General features: G+C 53.7%; 1 protein-coding gene across 2 annotated transcripts; it reads left to right on the forward strand.

The window, feature by feature from the left end:
• The first annotated feature begins 373 nt into the window (after positions 1-373).
• TOR3A (torsin family 3 member A) lies at positions 374-15,574 on the forward strand. 2 transcript variants are annotated; one of them, XM_058700792.1, is made up of 7 exons: positions 374-571; positions 1,836-2,970; positions 3,941-4,054; positions 5,142-5,407; positions 6,934-7,112; positions 14,216-14,340; positions 14,776-15,574. In XM_058700792.1, the coding sequence occupies exons 2-7, from the start codon at positions 2,271-2,273 to the stop codon at positions 15,024-15,026; spliced, it is 1,635 nt and encodes a 544-aa protein (XP_058556775.1). In that variant the 5' UTR covers positions 374-571; positions 1,836-2,270; the 3' UTR covers positions 15,027-15,574. The 2 variants fall into 2 exon arrangements, with proteins under 2 accessions (XP_058556775.1, XP_058556777.1); XM_058700794.1 differs by lacking the exon at positions 374-571 and having other exon boundaries at positions 1,153-2,970.
• Positions 15,575-16,524: the final 950 nt, after the last annotated feature.

Raw genomic sequence — 16,524 nt, forward strand, 5'->3', positions numbered from 1 at the left:
TTGTCATGTGCATTTGGATAGCAGTGGGAGGCCCGGTCACTGACTGCCCCCCCCTCCCCCCCCCCCCCCGCACGTGATCCTCTTCCTGGTGAGATTCAGGCTTCGTTCTCAAGCGTGTCAGAAAGACTGGTATTAAAGCTTGGAAAAGACGACTGGGAGTAGGGAGGCTTTATTTGGTCTCTGGCAGACATCTGGGCTGTGGGTGACCCCTTAGAACTCACAGTCCCAACAGAAGAGAACCGAAGCCCTCGAGCGTGTCGGAAACGATGGAAATGAATTACAGGAGGAACGGGAGCGGAACGAATCCCAGAGGGGCGGGGGCGGGGGGCGGGGGGTGAGAGGTAGGCAGAACCTACACTGCGGAAGCGGAGACTGATCCAGGCTAGCCGTGTGTGTACAACCCCGACTTCCGAGGTGCACAGCCTCCTGGGCCTGCACTGTTTTATCCGTTTCGGGGTTTCCTGTGGTTTTCATCAGGTGCACTCCGTCTCTGGAGAGGACACTCTGAGTCCACTGTGTTGTCACGTGCTCTTCAGTATAGACTTTAAATGGAGGAGCCATCAGTGCACAGGTGAGCTCTGAAACGATTTTATGGTTTCAGTGTTTGCTTTTTACATGCAAGTTTAACTGGAGATAAAGGCTTGAATTTTACTCAAAGATTGTCTCGGGACACATCGTGTTCTGTCTCCAGCAGGGTCGGGAAGATGTCTATTGCAAAGCTTGGTCCCATTTCAGTGACCTCAGTATAGGTGTTGAGTGCCCATTTTCTCTTAGACTTTGTTGAGATGCAGATTTGGGTTGAGTAGGTTTGAGTCTGCATTTCTAACAGGCTCCTGGACGACACCAGTGCTGCTGGTCCCTGGACCACACTTGAGTAGCCAAGTAGGAGTTTGCTTCCTACTTGTCGTGGCTGCCTGTAGTTTTCACAACAGCCTCTAGATGTCACCGGCAACTATGAGATCCCGTGCTCCTAAGCTGGCCCCCAAACAGCCTCCAAGCCCTGAGAAAAATGTCAGCAATTTATTTAAACTGGAAGCTTGTCTAAAAACCGGTGTTTGGATCCGTTGCTTCTACGTGGAACTGACAAAGGCGGGGGGAAAATGTTTACCTTTTAGGAAAAAAATGTCTTCTTGAAATTAAGATGTTTGTCCAGGAACTTTCCAGCTACCTGCTTTATTTACCACTAAATGCTAAACTTAAAACACTGCAGAAATTAGCAGTTAGTCCTACATGAAAGTTACAAGCAGAGACAGAGTTATTTTGTTTTAAAACCTGGGTTTTTTAAAAGAAACTAGTGTTAATATTAGTAATTTTATCACCATAAATCCACTTACAAACATCACTAGTATAAATAAAATCATTCAAGCCTCCCCTATAAACCATCCACAGCTTCATCCAGGCTGGGGCATATGTAATAACAGTTAACATGTAGCTGAATGAGCTCACGAACACTCACAGCTTCCCTGTCAAGCGACTTCTAATATGCCATTCTGTAGGTGGGGAAACTGAGGCACAGGGCAGCTAATACCCAAGCTCATACATAGAAAATGGGAGGGGCCATTCAGTTAATCCCTATACTGGGTTGCCATTCATGCCCATTTACTGAACGAGTTCACGTTTTCAATTTCCAAATAGTAAAGGTGTGTTCCTTCCACGAAAGGTTGGCTGAGCTTGACTGCACGAGGGGCAGTGCCACTGTCCTGGCCCCGCTCTGTGGGAGGTTTGGGTTCAGTGTTGACCTCATGAGGCTAAGACATACAATATGCATACGCATAACCACTTTCCAGCTTAACCGTGGTGGTGTCCTAACAAAGGTCCTTCCCTGGTTTCTGCAGCTGTTTGAAAGGGCGCATTTGGCCAGCTGTCGAGGAAGGAGCAGAAGTGGCACTGAGTGTGATCTAAGAGACTGCGGCATTGTGAGACCCGGTGCTAGGGCTCCCCTTACTGTCTGCTGAGCCCACCCTCAAAGCCAGTGAGCCTGGGCCATTAGCCAAGGCCCCGGATCTCTAGACCGCACTTTCTTCCAAGGACAAGATGTCTCCCATTAGGCCAGTGGCTTCAGTCACTCCAGTGATTTTGGAAAACGCATCAAGCTCTTCCGAAATCTAACAAGCTTGTTGCCCTCTCACGTCGTGGAAAAGGGGTCCCAAAGGAAAGGGGCCCTCAAGTCTTGCCCGTGGTGTCCGAGAAGCCGCTCGGTGTCACAAGCACTTGAAAGTTGCAAACGTGGCCAAGAGAGAGCCCACAGTCTTCAGCCTAACTTCCTTGTAATGAGACTTGCTCTTCTTCCCCCGACCGGGAGTTTCCAAAAGCCAAGTATCTCCAGACTGCAGCCCTCTGGCTTCCTCTTGCGTGGGTGTGCTCCCAGCTGTGGAAACCCGCCGTTCCTCGCGCCGTTTCACTTCCCCGGCGTCCCGGGGCCTGTCCCCGCTCAGCGGACCCGGCCGCCTCCAGCTCCCGGTGAGACGACTGCCGGGGCCTCCGTGCAGCCGGGGGCAGCGCACACGCGGGCGCCCTTCCTTGCCAGGCCTCGGAGGGGCCCCAGAGCTGCCGCCGGTACCAGCGGCGCTCTGAGACCGCGGGCGCCCCGGAACAGCGCACGGCCGGAAGCGAGCCCCGCGGTGGGCGGCGCCTGCAGGCGGCCTCGGGGTGCCCTGCGGGCGCCCGGCCCTGGGCCTCGGTTCCCGCGCCGGCGCCAGTCCCCGGACCGACGAGAGCCGGGCGAGGCCGGCGGCGGGAGGGCCATGCCTCGCCTCCGCCTGCTGCTGCCGCTGCTGCTGCTGCTGCTGCCGCCGCGCCCGGGCGCGAGCCACGCGGGCCCGCCGGACGGGGCGCAGGAGCCCCTCCCGGGCCTGCGGGAGCGGCTGAGGGAGGCCGCCGCCCTGTCCCGGCGCTACTGGGCGCTCCTGCGCTGCCACGTGTGGCCCGAGGACTGCGACGGCGACGAGGAGGCTCGCGCGGGGCCCCTGGGTAAGAGCGGCCGCCGGGGCTCCGCGGGGCCGGACGAGCGCCGGCCTGGGAAGCTGGGCGCCGCCGGGGACCAGGCGGCCGGTCCCCCTGTCCCCGGCGCGGCCCCCTGATGCCCTCGGGAGGGCCTGGCTGCCCTGCCCACGCCGCCCGTCCCTGACCCCTCCAGACGGCTCACACTTCCTGGAGTCTGCCAGCCCGCCCTGGCTCATCCCGGGAGCTGCTCTTTCCCACCTCCGTCTTGGCTTTACGGAAAACCCCCGGTCGGCCCCAACCCCAGCACCTTCTCTCCTCGGCTGCCGACGGGGGGCGGAGCTGGGCCGGGAGTCCTGGACCTGTGTTCCCCCTCGGCTCCGGCCCTGACAAGTCGTGGGGCAGGGCTGTCACTTCACTGCCCTGGACGAGATGGCTTCTGAGGCCCCTTGCAGTCTATGTAGATCCTTCTGGGTCCTGTAATAACGATTGTAATGGCAATCCTGCAGTGGTGCCCTAAACAGCTTTCATTTAAATCAAAAGATTTCTAAATCCCAGTGAGTGGCTTTCGGTTTGTTTTTGCTCGTGCTGGGTGTATTCAAGTTGACATTTGGCAAAGGAATTGAGAGGCCCTTGGGGTTCACATGATTTCGGATCTTGAAGCAAGCAGGAGGAATGATGATCAGCAGCTACTGCTTGACTCCCTCCGAGACTGCCAGCTCCTTGTGGGCAGGTCTGGCACCCAGTGCTTAAGGCGTATCTGTTGAGTGAACTCAGCCTTTGCTGGAGCGGTATCCCCGCTGGGTGGTAACTGGGTGGACGGGGTGCCCACTCCGGCCCATGCCCTGAAAAGGGGCAAGGAAGGCCCAGGGAGGAGTGAGGGGTAGCTCCGGAGCGGGGACAGAGGACCGGAAGGACTGCTCTGCTTGGTTGCAGGGAGGCAGTGTCCGCCTTCCCCAAGCCGTAGGCCCCGTGCCCGTCTCACAGCCCCCCTTTCCAGGCTGGAGCCTTCCCCTGCTGGGCCGGCAGTACCTGGACATCCTGACCTCCTGGTACTGCAGCTTCCAGGACTGCTGCGGCAGCGGTGACTGCAGGATCTCCAACAACCTCACAGGTCGGACCTCGCGGGGGCCGAAGGGGCTCGGATCTGTGGGGAGGAGAGGCGATTGAGGGGGGAGCGGCTAGGCCACAGGGTACCTTTCGTCATCCTCTCTGTGGCGGACAGCACACCCTCCCTGGCTCCACCCCGACTCCCGGGAGCCCCTGTCCCCATACCCTGTAACCTCATGGCTGGAAGGAACTAAGGCCTAGCAGAGGACTTTGAACACACTCCCTGCCCTCAACAGGTGTTTGCTGAATTGAATTTATTCATTTGAGGGTGTCTCCATAAAGTATTCGGGGGGGGGGGGGTCCTGAAATTTCTGGGTAGAAGCAGCCTCATGGGCCTAGGGGCTGGGTTCCCTCCTCCGGACAGGACTCTGCCAACCATTCTGGGGTGTCTTCAGGGCCTTCAGAAAGGGTGATTCCTTCTCTCCCTAAATTCAATCTTGATTTCTCCAGCTCTTCAGAAAATAGCCCTTGAGCTCGTTCTCCCTCCTCCTGCAGAAAATCAGCAGTTAATATTGGTGCTCTTGGCCAGAGTTCAGCACAAGTGGGGGGAAGCAGGAGGGGGGTTTATAAATTTAGTTAATTTCAGCTGCTCACAAATGTTAAATGCAATTCAACTAATAGTCTATAAAACAAACTAAAATTACAGGGACGCCTGGGTGGCTCACCTTCCACTTTCCTCACCCGAAGTACGTTGAGTGTCTGACTTTGGCTCAGGTCATGATCTGACCGTGAGTTCAAGCCCCGATTCGGGCTTGCCTTTGTCAGTGCAGAGTTCTCTTGGATCCGCCGCCCCCCTCTGTCTCTGCCCCTCCTCTGCTGGCGTGCGCATGCTCTCTCCCTACCTCTCTCAACATTAAACAGACAAAAAAAGGGATCCAAGATACACATCCATAAAATATCAAGCTAGTAAAGTGTTTGTAACAGAAAATAGCCCTTGAATCCCTTAGGGTGCAAGATCTTCACGGTGGTTTCTTATTTTGAGGCCAGGAAGTCTGGATGGGTGATCCCTGCTTAGAGATGTTCAGAGGCTCAGCCTCCCAGGGACCGTGCCCACGTGCACCTGACCATGGCTCCCTCTGTCCTGCCCCCAGGCCTGGCATCGGACCTGAGTGTACGACTGCATGGCCAGCATCTGGCCCGGGAGCTGGTCCTGACAGCCGTGAGGGGCTACTTAGAGCCGCCGCAGCCACACAAGGCCCTGGCTCTGTCGTTCCACGGCTGGTCTGGCACAGGCAAGAACTTCGTGGCGCGGCTGCTGGCGGAGAACCTCTACCGGGATGGGCTGAGGAGCGACTGTGTCAAGGTGTTCATCGCCACCTTCCACTTTCCTCACCCGAAGTACGTGGACCTGTACCAGGTGAGGCTGGGCAGTGCTAGGGCTAGCTTCGCCAGCCGGGCGGAGGCCGGAAAGAGGCTCAGACAGCCCGAGCGGCCGGCCTCCGTGGGGGGGAGGGAGGCCCCTGAAGCCAGCCATCCCCTGCCGGGAAGTGGGCCTCGGAGAAGCCCAGGTGTGGGAGCAGGTGGCCGCCGTGACAGAAGCTGTAAGCCACACAGACATCCCCCCCACACAGGTGAGGTCCTGGACACGTGGAAGGAAGGCTTCTGTCCCAAACACCACCTGTCTCGAGCTGTCTCATCAGCCAGACGCTAAGCTTGAACAGAAAACCCACGTGTTAATTGTTCTAGAAATAGTGGCAATGTAGGAAACGTGCAGCAGAGAAAAGCAAAAGCTTTGTCGTAATCTCCACACCCAGATGCAACCACGGCATTTTGGTGTACTTTCTTGTAGCCTTTCCTCTGTACTGTTTTATGTCATTGTGATTAATATTGGACAGGAAGTTGCAGATACTGGTTTGTTTTTTTTTTAAAGAGGCACATCACATAAGATTTTCCACGTCTTCTTCAAATCGCTCATCACACACCAATAAGCAGATGGACAAAAATTGTCCGTGCCGTTCTGCTGATTTGGGTTTCTTCATTCAGACACGTAGGATTTCAGATAAGCCAGACGATGACCCAAACCGCATTGCAGCACAACAGAGATTACTAATTACTACATCTCTTTCGGCTTTTAGTTGCTATATTTGCAGTGTATTAACCTGGGAAGATGATGTAAGCCTCTGCGGACAGAGATTGCCTGAGTCACCTGGCAGCTTCAGCTCAGTCTTGGAGGGCAGAGGTGGTGTGATGTGTCCCAAGGCCTGGCGACTGGCGGCTGGTCGGCCAGGTCTTCCCAGAAAGAGCAGAACTGCTGTGGATCTGTTTTCCGCTGTGAAAACTGACATGTGCACACTCGCTCTCACACCGTGCACATCACATACACACACACAGTGACAGGGGCCCGAAGGCAGAATCCAGGGATGTTAAAGGTGGACACTGAGTGTGGGCTCTGCTGACACCCACCCCGGGCAGGAGCCGGCCCTGCTCTCCTGGTGAGCCCTGCAGGGCGGCTCCTCTGAGAGGTCAGCCTCACCTGAGGACCAGTGAGCACTTGCTCCTGGGAGTTCAAGACCGGCGGCTGTGGCCAACACTGGGCACTTGAGCCTGCTCTGCCCATCTCTTCTATGGTAGAGCCTGCCTCCCACCCCCAGGGAGGGTGCCTGGATGTGCTGGGACGGGACCTCGTCCTGGAGCACAGGGAGCAGGACTAGGGCTGGGGCCTGGTTCCTCTTCACAAACCGTGGGTGCATGAGAATCACCTGGGAAGCTCCCTAGAGGTGTAGGCCCTCGCCCCGCCCCCGGAGGTTTGGATTGGTAGTCCTGGGGTGGAAGCCAGTGATGGTGATGCATTGCAGATGGGCTCCCTGGGGCCCTGGCGGCTGTAGGGTAGGGATGTGCTTTCCCGGCTCCCCAGCTCCCAGCAGCTCCCCGTATTCCGTGCAGGAGCAGCTAACAAGTCAGATCAGGAAGACACAGGAGCGCTGCCCCCAGACCCTGTTCATTTTCGACGAGGCCGAGAAGCTGCATCCAGGACTGCTGGAGGCCCTCCGGTCACACCTGGAAGGCCAGGCCCCCGAGAACCACAGGGTCGAGTCCCCGAGAACCGTCTTTCTCTTTCTCAGGTGAGGTGTGAGCAACAAGGGCAGGAGGGCCGGGTAAGGGCAGGGAGAGCGCTCGGCCCCGGGCTGCGCCTGCCAGGCTCCTCGAGCGAGCGGCTGGCGGGAGCGGCTTCCATGCTCTCCGAGGCTGCAGACCCTTTTCCGCAAAGGGAAACCACACACCCCAGTGGAGAAAACAGAAGCCCAGCCTCTTGGGCGGGGGCAGGGGTGGGGAGCCCTCCGTCTCCCGGGTCCTGCCCTGATCCTACCGCTGAGGAGGGATTCTGCCTCCCACCCTCACCCCCACCGCCGGCGCCGGCCACTCTTCCCTCATCTGTCCTCTCCCATGGCCGTGTTAGGGTGGGGAGGCTCCCCTCCGACCCCCCGGTTAGTACATGGCCTCCTCAGGGAGGGACCACTCACAGGGGATCCCCTCTCAGAAGGGCATTTTGGGGATTTGTTTTTCTTGACGTATAATTGACACAGAGCATTAGTTTCAGGTGCTCAATGGGATTCGCTGTTTGTATATATCCGTATTGCAAAATGGTTGCAGTTAGTTAACACCCGTCACCATGCACAATTACACTTTTTCCTGATGATGAGAACTTTCAAGATCTAACGTCAACACCTATCAGATATGCAGTGCAGCATTGTTAACTAATTGCCCCTGACCTCTGGCAACCACCCATCTGTTCTTGGCATTTGTGAGCTTGGTTTGTTGTTGTTCTTGTTGTTTTAAGATTCCACACGTGAGTGAGATCATACGGTATTTGTCTTTCTGTGACTTATTTCATTTAGCATGATGCCCTCAAGGTCCATCCATGTTGTTGCAAACGGCAAGATTTCATTAGGAAATTTATGGAATTTTATGCACAATACTCCATTGTGTGTGGGGCGGAGCACATTTTCGTCATCCATCCATTGATGGACACTTAGGTTTCCATATTTTGGCTGTTGTAAAAAAAAATGCTGCAGTGAACGTGGGGGCATGTATATCTTTTTGAATATTTTAATTATCTTTGGATAAATACTCAGAAGTGTAATTGCTGGATCATATGGTAATTCTACCTTTAGCTTTTTGAAGAGTCTCATGTTTACTGGTAGCTTCTGCATCAATTTACATTCCCACCAACAGTACACAAGGCTTCCCTTTTCTCCACATCCTCAGTAACACTTGTTATTGCCTGTCTTTTTGGTTATAGCCATTCTAACAGATGTGAAGTGACATCTCGTTGTGGTTTTGATTCGCATTCTCCTGATGATGAGTGATCATTCACCTTTTCATGTACCTGTTGGCTGTCTGTATGTCTTCTTTTGAAAGCTGTCTTTTCAGTTCTTTTGCCCATTTTTAATCAGATTATTTTTGCTGTTGAGTTGTATGAGCTTTTTTTAAAAAAAATTTTTAATGTTTTTGTTTTTGAGACAGAGAGCATGAGCAGGGGAGGGGCCGAGAGATGGAGAGACACAGAATCTGAAGCAGGCTTCATGCTCTGAGCTGTCAGCACAGAGCCCAACACGGGGCTTGAACTCACAAACCACAAGATCATGACCTGAGCCGAGGTCAGACATTTAACCGACTGAGCCACCCAGGCGCCCCTTTAATGTTTACTTTTTGAGAGAGAGGAAGAGAGAGAGAATCCCAACAAGGCTCTGTGCTGATAGTGTAGAGCCTGATACGGGGCTTGATCTTAAGAACCATGAGATCTTAAGAACCATAAGACCTGAGCCAAAATCAAGAGTTGGACACTTAATCGACTGAGCCATCCAGGTACTCCTGTATGAGCTTTTTGTATTTTTTGGATATTAACCCTTATCAGATATATAACTTTACAATGCTTTATCCCATTCAGTAGGTTGCTGTTTCATTTTGTTGGTTTCCTTCGCTGTGCAGAATTTTTTAGTTTGATGTAGTCCCACTTATTTTTGCTTTTGGTGTCCTATCCAAAAAAATCATTGCCAAGACTGACGTTCGAGAGCTTTTCTAAGAGTTTGATGGTTTCAGGTCTCACGCTGCATCTAATCCATTCTGAGTTAATTTTTGGGTATGGTGCAAGATAGTTATCCAGTTTTCATTCTTTTGTATGTGGTGTTCAGCTTTCCCAATACCATTTATTGAAGAGACTGTTCTTTCCCCATTGTATATTCTTGCCTCCTTTGTCATAAATTAATTAACCATATATGTATGGGCTTATTTCTGGGCTCTTTTGTTCCACTGATTTATGTGTCTGTTTTTATGCCAATACCATGCTGTTTTGATGATTATGGCCTTGTAATATAGCTTGGAATATAATTCACACACTGCGAGTCCCTTCTTAAAAGAGCATTATGTTTTCAAATCAGCACATTTGCTGAAAATTAGGTACAAAGTACCTTTGAAAATTCCCAAGGTAGACCCAGGTGGAGGGTGGTTTCCCACCAAGTCCAGTATGGCTAGCTCTTTCTCCAGCTTTGGAAGGTCTGGTTCTTCTGTGATCACGAGGGGAAGTCGCTGGCTTGAAATTCAGGGTATGATGTGTTGAATGAAAAGCTCACGCTTTCACACCTCGTTGAGATTTGCAGCATGGCCATGCAGGACTCTTGACCATTATACTGCACTTCCTGTTTGATTTGCCCTTATGCTCTGGAAATGGCTTTGTAAGAAGAATTGAGAAATCAGCTTGTTCGATCCTATCTTTTTATGGTGGCTCCAGCTGGGAAAGTCCTGCCCAAGGTCTGTTAGAAGTCAGGTTTGGGTCCCTGCTGGCCCAACCTGAAATGCTTCACAAGCAGCCAATACAAGGCACAAGGTACTTCTCACCCTCAGCAGGCCAGTACATGCTTGCTAGGGGATTTTCTTCAGTTTTGGGTGCACCCTGTGAAGGTGGAGAAATAGGGAGTCTGGTTTTTCATCCTGTTTGGAGCATGTCAGGGAGCAGCTCTGAAACAAGGCAGCTCTTGTTTCATTGTGGACCCGCAAGGCAAGATGGAACCAGTTGCGACGGCCGCCAGGTTGGGATTTCAGTGGTTGATGGCAAGTCCTTCCTTCCTGGTCTATAATTCAGGCTTATGGGACACTACCGTGCCCTGGGAAGAAACGCAGCCGGGGGTGGGTGCTCCCAAGGTGATTTTAAAAGAAAAGCAGAGAGAAAAGCGGACTTTTTTCTGACCTGAGCCACAGTGCCAGGGCACTGACTTTCCCACTCAGTTCTCCGCCTGGACAACCCTCCCCAGTGCTAGAATCTCCTCATACGACCCAAGTGACCTTGCAGTCTCTAGGCAAACATTTGTCTTCATAGTATTTTGGTCATTGACCTACCAGCCGTGCCCCAGTCCCCTCTAGCCCTGCCCTTTCCCCTAGTGACCTGGCCTTTACGCACCATCCGAGGCCATGCGGTCACCAGTGAATGGACGTAATGCTGGGGTGGCAGTGGGGCCTGGGGAGAGAGCCACCGGGGGGAAAAGCCCCGTGGGGGCCCCCACTTGCTGGGGGTTGGAGAGGCCATGCCGGCCATCAAGGAACCCTCTGGGGAGGAGGGCGCACACCTGGGACAAGGGTGTGGTCTCCAGCTCTAGCGGTTCTGGTGCCGGCCTGTGTCCCACTGAGAGAGTCAGTGGTCCTTGACAGGCCTGGGCGTTCACCACCCGGAGCCCTCAGGTCAGCCAGGCTGGCAGTGCAGCTCAGTGCTGTCCCCACTCCTGCCCCTGGGGGTCCAGAAAGCAGCCCTTCTACACCCTGAAGGCTTTCGGGCACAGATCTTCCTCAGCCTGTGATGGGACTATGTCCCAATAAGCTCGTGGTAAATTGAAAACACGTTTGACACACCTGACCCGCCGGACACGGTGGCTTAGCCCAGCCTACACCAAATGTGCTCACAACACGCGCATTAGCCTACAGTGGGGAAAACCGTCGAAGGTGAAGCCCACGTGGCAATGAATCGTTGACCAGCTCGTGTCATTGATGAATACCGTACTGACAGAAACAGCGTGGTTGTGTGGGTGCAGAATGGCAGTAAGGGTATCGGTCGTTGGCCCTTATGATCACGTGGCTGGCTGGGAGCTGTGGCTGCTGCCCAGTATCCCAGCTAAGGATCGTACCACGCGTCGCTAGCCCAGGGAAAGATCAAAACTCAAAGTAAGATTTCTGAATGCTTACTGCACCTGCACCATTGTAAAGTCGAAAAGTTGGAAGTCCGGGACCCTCTGTGTTCCAGGGATGGGTCGGGACAGCATGGGAGTCTCTGGAGTTGACTTCTCTAGTGGCCTCACCGGTGTGCTGAGGGCTCTTGGGTTTGGCAGAAAGGCACAGCTGATTCAAACTGCTGGTGGGGACAAGTTACACTGTTTGAGGCCAGCAGCCGAATCCTGAAAAAACTCCTCAGCCTGCTGTTTGAAGCAAGGTGCCAGTGGCTTTGCAGGCTGCCCTGTGGTGGCATCGGACGGCAACAGGGAGGCCGCGGGAGCGGTGGCGGGGTGTCCTGGGTGGTAGACTGGAGTCGGGCTGATGACTCTCACTCGCTTCTACCAAGTGGAGCTCGTGCCTCGAGTGGGGTCATGGTGCTCTAATGGGAGCTCTTGGCCTCTTCTCGGTGATGCTGTGAGGTGAAAGGGGAGTTAACGTCTGTTCTCTTCTCTTTGGGCTGTTGTCAGGGAAAGAACAGAAAGGGCTTTTTGAAGAATTAAAAGAATGTGAATTTTTCATGGAATCAAGGGTCTTGTACCCCAGTGCACAGAAGATGCTTGTAGAAATGTGTATTTGTTGACTGTTGAATCTAGGGTGACCTAAGGAGGCAATCTTAAATTGGTCCAATTCTCTTATTTCACAAGTGAGGAAACTAAGGCTCCGAGAGATAATTGTTTATATCTCTATTTTTTTTAGTATAAAAAAATTTTTAATGTTTATTTTTGAGAGAGAGCGCAAGTAGGGGAAGGGCAGAGAGAGAGGAGACACAAAATCTGAAGCAGGGTCCAGGCTCCGAGGTGTCAGCACAGAGCCCGATGCAGGGCTTGAACCCAGCCACTCAACTGACTAAGCCACCCAGGTGCCCCTATCCCTCGTCTTTAAGAAAGACCTATTAGCAATTAGGTTTGGTGGAATGGTCTGGAGGGGCCTTAGAGCTGGTACGAGGGCCTGTTGTCCTGCCCCTGAGCTAGCTGAGAGGACGGGCCCACCAGTGGCCTGGGAGGAGGTGGAAGAGAACTGGAGCGAGCCAGGAAGGCAGCATCTCTCTGACGGTGCAATCCTGGTGCCAGAGTGGGTCCTGAGGAGCTGAAGCCTAGGGGAGAACATGGTACATAGAGAAGGGGCCCATGTCATGTCTTGGTGGGTGACAGAAAAGCCTGTTACACAGAGGAAGACAACACTGGCTATGGGACAAAACAAGAGAAATTCAGAAGGTAGATGGGAACAGTGTAGACAAATGTGCACAGACGTCCATGTATTTAATACACCTTTATTGAGCACCTGGTATTTCCATGCTCCAGGGGCTCCGTGAGTAAATCCCACTCCTGTCCCCAGTACCTGCCCTCCAGCCCGTGCACGTGTAAACCTGCCTTCGCCTCACATGGGGAGCGCAGGATGGGGCAATCCCTTAGCAGGGAACAGCTCTTGCCTTGGCTGATGCAATCGTGATCACTTGCGTGTGTAGACGACCTGCCTGGCAGGCCTTCCTCCAGCCGGAGGGTGTAGGGCGGCAGCTTCCCTACATGAAGGGGTCAGGGGAAGTCTGGCTGTGTCTGACCTTGAGCAAGGGGTGGGGACCACCCTTGTCCCTGCCGGGCCCTCCACCTGGGACTCAGGACTGCTGGGCCCTCTGAGGAAGGAGGCACTGGGTCACTGGGTGGTCCTGGCCTACCCATGGGTGGAGGCAGGCAGGGAGAGAAGCACGCAGCTCCTCCTCTGTCGCGGAGCCTCACATGGAGCCTGGCACAGGAGCCACACTCAAATGCAAAACAAAGGGGTTAATATGGCTGCGAGCGAGAGGGGCAGAGCCACTCCCTCCCTCTGCTGGGCCTGAGCAATAAGCAGGGGCAGAGCTTGGGTTAAGGAGCTGTTGCAAGGCCTGGGAAGCTGCGGCCTAGCAAAGGGAGAGTGCGTGGGGAGGGAAGTAGGCACGGGGCTGGGGGGATCGGAGAAAGTGCTCCCAGCTCCCCTGGCAGTGGTGCTCATATCCTCTCCTCTTCCTCATCTCTCTAACCCAGTCCGCTTCAGACCCATAATTCCAGTTGCTTGGTGATATCCCAACCCCTGGAGAGATCAAGGGTGAATATAAAACACTCGTGGGTGTAGAACCAGGCTTTTGTCGCCACCCTTCTCCCACATTCACTCCACTTGTCAGCAGCTGGGGGGGGGGGGGGTTGCGGATAGCAAGCAGCTCTCGGCAAATGCTCGTGTTCTTCGATGGCCTCCTTTCCCTCACATCCGTCAGTCACAGGGTCTTGACAGCTGGGTCTCCTAAACTAATTCTTAAACCCTTCTACCGCAAACAGCTCCCTGACCTTTCTGCGGCCATCCCGTGTGTCTTCAATTCGACCTCCGTGGCCCTAGAATGATCTTATTAGGAAGGAAAGCAAATCAGGTCACCGCACCACCCTACACTCCCAAGCGCAAACCCCTTAGTGGTTCTCCTCGGCCGATGAGCCAAGTTCCGTGTGTGTGGCAGACGCCTCCTCACGCAAGCCTCCACCTACCTTCGTGCCTCTGCTCCTCTGGAACCTGTAGCCCGCAAGCCCTCTGGTCCACACCTGGACACACACCTTCCCGTCTGGTCTGCTTGGGCTCAGAAGCCTCATGCTCCCTCTTAAGTGTTAGGTGCGCCTCCCTCAGCACTTGCGCCGCAGTCCCGGCATCATACACGCCTCTCCTGCCCCACAGAGGTCAAGGGGAAGGACCACATCACACAATCGCTTTGCTCCCTGCACCTAGCACAGCCTCAGGGAGCGTGTGTCAAAGGGAGCAAGACAGGGAGGGTGGTTGGAAAAGCAGGACACGTTCCTGTGTTTAGACTTTGGGTTGTGACAAGATCCCTTGGAGGGGGAGACGCTCCTTGACCTCCAGTCACCAGTCCCGTAGGCTTCAGTGATCAAGTTCTCCATTTGGAAGATAAATATAAAAATACTAGTATTTGTTAACAAGTCCTTGTTTCTTCCAGTAACCTTGGAGGCAGTGTCATCAATGAGGCTGTCCTGAATCTGCTTATGGCCGGATGGTCCCGGGAAGACATTAAGCTGGACCACTTGGTGCCCCAGCTCGAGGCCGAGATTGCCAAGTCCACAGGTAACGGGCCCCCAGCCTCACAGAAGCTGTATGTATGGGAATGTGGGCTTCTGAGGTTGACAAGGCACAGAGGACACGCTGTAATCATCTCATTGTCAACTCCAAGTAGGCACAAGAGGGCCTAAGAAAGCCCAACTCCTTTTCTGAAAATGCTGTGAGAGAGAGTAATTGCCCCCCGAGCCCTGGGAATCCAGGCGGTGGTAGAAGCCTGTGGACCCTGAGCAAGAGTCTGTGAGCTCAGTGGTTCATGCCTCCAGCCACCTTCTGCTTTCTGCTGTCAGATGAAACTATAAACCTGCAGTCCTAGCCCCAGCACCCCCTTCACCCGGGACACACTTTCCCTAAAAGAAGACGCAGCTGTGTAGATCTGGACACAGGCTTTAGGGTTGGGGACAGCCCCAGGTAGACGCCATGTAACTCTGGTCTTGATTTCAGACAGTGGCTTTGGCCAGAGCCGTCTTGTCAAAGAAAACCTGATTGACTTCTTCGTCCCCTTCCTGCCACTGGAGTATCGCCACGTGAGGCTGTGTGCACGTGACGCCTTCCTGAGCCAGGAGCTCCCGTACACAGAAGAGGCACTGGACCAAATTGCCAAGATGATGGTGTACGTCCCCAAGGAGGAGCAACTCTTCTCTTCTCAGGGCTGCAAATCTATTTCCCAGAGAATTAACTATTTCCTGCCTTGACTGCAAGAGGAGGACTTCCTGAAGCCGCCTGCCCTCCTCTAACAGGGCCCATCGGGGCAGGCTGGCCTCCCGCGGTCACTCACCCACACAAGGTGTGGGAAGAAGGCGGGCCTCAAATCAGAAGCGGAGCCAGTTCTTTCAGTCACTTGGTGCCTTAAAAAGCCACGTTCTGAAATGTGGGCCAGGTGGTCGGAGAAAGCCACATGGAAGATACATCTCAGCTCTTGCTTGCAGACGCCTGTGGCTGTGGGACTCCTGGTGACAGGGAATGGAACAATGGAGCTGCTCAGGTTTACGGGACGGGCGGCTTAGTTTTCAAGTTGTTCCCCAAGGGAAGCTGGGTAGCTTCTGTGAGCAGATGAGCAAAGAGCCTCAGGCTAAAGGAAAAAGTACATAGAGTTATATACATATATATATATATGTATATATAAATCATGTCAGCATAGGTTATGACTAATTCTCTTGTAAATCTAAAAGAAAAATTTAAGTTAGGGGCTTTGACATGCCTGTCATATATATAAAAATTAAAATTCTGTATTTTTCTAGAACCCTCAGCCTGCTTTCTTACTGAGACCTAGTGATCATGCTCACCCAGCAACATTCCCAAAGCCGGGTCCTACTGATAGAGACGTGCTGGTGCTCACGGAGCTGACAGGGCGACTGCCTGGTCAGCTGAACCGAGTTGCTTCAGCCTCTCACTGAAGACGCTTTCACAGCGTCTTGCTCTTGTGTATGAAAACGTCACTCCCAGGCTCCCAGCTGTAAAAAGAAAAAATCTTTTTTGAGGTTTGAATGGCCACGTATAAACGCATACACTGTGCCTCTAGACACCCAGGGGCTGTGAGTTATGGGTCTCTTCACTTCTCTTGGTTCCTTTGCTTTTCTGGAATTGCACACGGGTCTTTGCTCTTACATTTGTCATCACCTCAAGTAGCCCCTCTTATTTAAAGCCCTCCGCGACCGTCTTACCGTTAGCCCTGGAAAAACAGGCGGCTTCTGTCTCTCTCCCCTTTAACACTTTACTGCACTCATTTACTCAAGGCTCGGGAGTACCCAGCCTGAGCCACATCACAATCTCAGTACTCCAATACACGACTAAAACCACTTTTTCTCACCACCTATGGGCCCGCAGTGATCTGGACCTCACTGCACAATAAAATGGGGGGGGGGGGGGGTGGTGGTCAGTTTTCGCCCTGGCTCACTGGCTCAGTCTGGAACCTCAGGAGGAAGATGCAGGTGACCTGATGACTTGGCAGCCCAGCTCTACACTTTACAAGCCATACTCTCCAGGTTCTGGAGCCACAGAACGGATCACACTAGCCACGCGTGGTGTCGTAGATACAGGCTCTGACCCTCTTCTACCTCCGGGACCACGACAGGTGGCAGAACGCGGTGGTTCTGAGCACTTCTCTGGAGCCACTGGCCGGGCCGGAGTGCGGCGGCTCAGCCATTCACCACCGTGAGACCACACAAAGCTGAGAACTGCAGTCAGACTTTG

This window comes from Neofelis nebulosa, chromosome 15 (assembly GCF_028018385.1).
Source record: "Neofelis nebulosa isolate mNeoNeb1 chromosome 15, mNeoNeb1.pri, whole genome shotgun sequence".
In the NCBI taxonomy this organism is placed as follows: domain Eukaryota; kingdom Metazoa; phylum Chordata; class Mammalia; order Carnivora; family Felidae; genus Neofelis; species Neofelis nebulosa.

What these genes read in the sequence shown, in the direction of transcription:
- TOR3A (XM_058700792.1), top strand. Translation starts at nt 2,271, where the DNA reads ATGAGACTTGCTCTTCTTCCCCCGACCGGGAGTTTCCAAAAGCCAAGT. An exon ending in ACCGTCTTTCTCTTTCTCAG is followed by an intron (nt 7,113 to 14,215) that starts GTGAGGTGTGAG and finishes TGTTTCTTCCAG; the next exon opens with TAACCTTGGAGGCAGTGTCA. An exon ending in CGAGATTGCCAAGTCCACAG is followed by an intron (nt 14,341 to 14,775) that starts GTAACGGGCCCC and finishes TCTTGATTTCAG; the next exon opens with ACAGTGGCTTTGGCCAGAGC.